The 1,643-nt window shown below is 50.6% G+C and overlaps 1 protein-coding gene across 1 annotated transcript; it reads right to left on the bottom strand.

Moving 5' to 3' along the window:
- Positions 1-455: 455 nt before the first annotated feature.
- On the bottom strand, positions 456-1,643 carry LOC130957060 (uncharacterized). Its single transcript, XM_057883959.1, has 2 exons — positions 1,290-1,643; positions 456-1,196 (listed from the first exon to the last, which is right to left on the bottom strand). Exons 1-2 carry the CDS (start codon positions 1,641-1,643, stop codon positions 456-458), a joined length of 1,095 nt encoding a protein of 364 aa, XP_057739942.1.

Genomic DNA, 1,643 nt, shown 5'->3' with positions numbered 1-1,643 from the left:
TAGCGCATGGCCATCATTTGCTTTAGCGCCATTTCTGATAGATGGGCCATCTTCCTCGCTTCGTCCACTAAGTCCTTTTCCACGGCCTCTTCGACTCCTCCCAAGAGTAGTCGTGGGCTCGGCTCACCGATTTCCACGGGTATTATTGCATCCACCCCATACGTGAGGCGGAAAGGCATTTCCCCGGTGGCTGACTGTTGGGTTGTGCGGTAGGACCAGAGAATCGAGGCCAGCTCGTCTGGCCACGCTTCCTTCTTCTGGTCGAGTCGCTTCTTGAGGCCCTGCAGGATGATCTTGTTTGCAGCCTCAACTTGTCCATTGGTTTGGGGATGCTCAACTGACGAGAACTTTTGCTTTACTCCCAAACCGGCTAGGAATTCTCCAAATTTTTTATCAGCGAACTGCATCCTGTTATCCAAGATGACGGCGTCTGGGATGCCGAACCTTGCTGTTATCTATCTCCAAACGAACCTTCGATAATTTGCCAAGGATATGCTGGCCAATGGCTCTGCCTCTATCCATTTTGTGTAGTAATCAATCGCCACTATCAGGTACTTGACTTTTCCTGGCCCGACCGGGAAGTGTCCCAGTAGGTCAATTCCCCATTGTGAGAAGGGTCGGGAAGCCGTGAGAAGGCTGAGTTCAATTACGGGCGCTTTGTAGAAGTTGGAACTTTCCTGGCATCTCTTGGACCTTCTTACGAACTCCTTAGAATCCGCCATCATGGAAGGCCAGTAATATCTGACTCTGATGAGCTTCCTGGCTAAGGCCTTGCCTCTGATGTGGTGACTGCAGCATCCTTCGTGGACTTCCCGGAGGACGTACTCCGTTTGGTCGGGGCGCAGGCATTTCAGCAGTGGTTGGCTAATTCCTTTTTTAAACAACAGGCCCTGTATGATTGCATACTTGGCCGCTTCCCGCCTTATTGTTTTGGCCACCTTCTCGTCGCTGGGGAGCTTTGCCTTCTCTAGAAATTCGATGATCGGGTCCATCCAAGAGGGTTCTAATTGTGTCAGCTGTAAGACCACTGCTGGTTCTTTTATCAAACCTTGAATGAGAGACCGGTTGCCAGTCCCTGGTTTTTTCCTCGCTAGCTTGGACAGGAGGTCTGCCCGTGTGTTTCTTTCTCTCGGAACATGTTGGACTGTGACCTCCTCAAATTGTTTGCTTAACTCATTGACCTTCCCCACATACTTCTATAACAGTGAGTCTCTGGCTTGGTAGGTCCCATTGATTTGAAAAGTAACGACCTGCGAGTCGCTACACACTTCCAGTCTTGTGGCTCTGACCTCCCTTGCTAGAACTAGGCTGCCCAGGAGGGCCTCATACTCTGCTTGGTCATTCGATACCAGGAAATCAAATTTGACTAACTGCTCGCATACAACTCCAGCTGGGTTTTCCAAGATGATTCCTGCTCCTCCAAACATTTGGTTGGATGCCCCGTCCACATGGAGCTTCCACTGTGTGCTCGGTGTCCCGGCAGGGTCCCCTCTTACTTCTACCAGGAAATCAGCCATGGCTTGAGCCTTGATCGCGTGTCTGGGTTCATACTGTAAGTCATATTGGGAGAGTTCGATAGCCCAAGTCATCATTCTACCTGCCAGATCGGGTTTCTGGAGTACTTGTCGTATTGCCTGATCCAT

This window comes from Arachis stenosperma, chromosome 10 (assembly GCF_014773155.1).
Source record: "Arachis stenosperma cultivar V10309 chromosome 10, arast.V10309.gnm1.PFL2, whole genome shotgun sequence".
Classification (NCBI taxonomy): Eukaryota; Viridiplantae; Streptophyta; class Magnoliopsida; order Fabales; family Fabaceae; genus Arachis; species Arachis stenosperma.
Note: the sequence above shows the minus strand (reverse complement) of the source record. Positions and strands in the feature narration are given on the sequence as shown.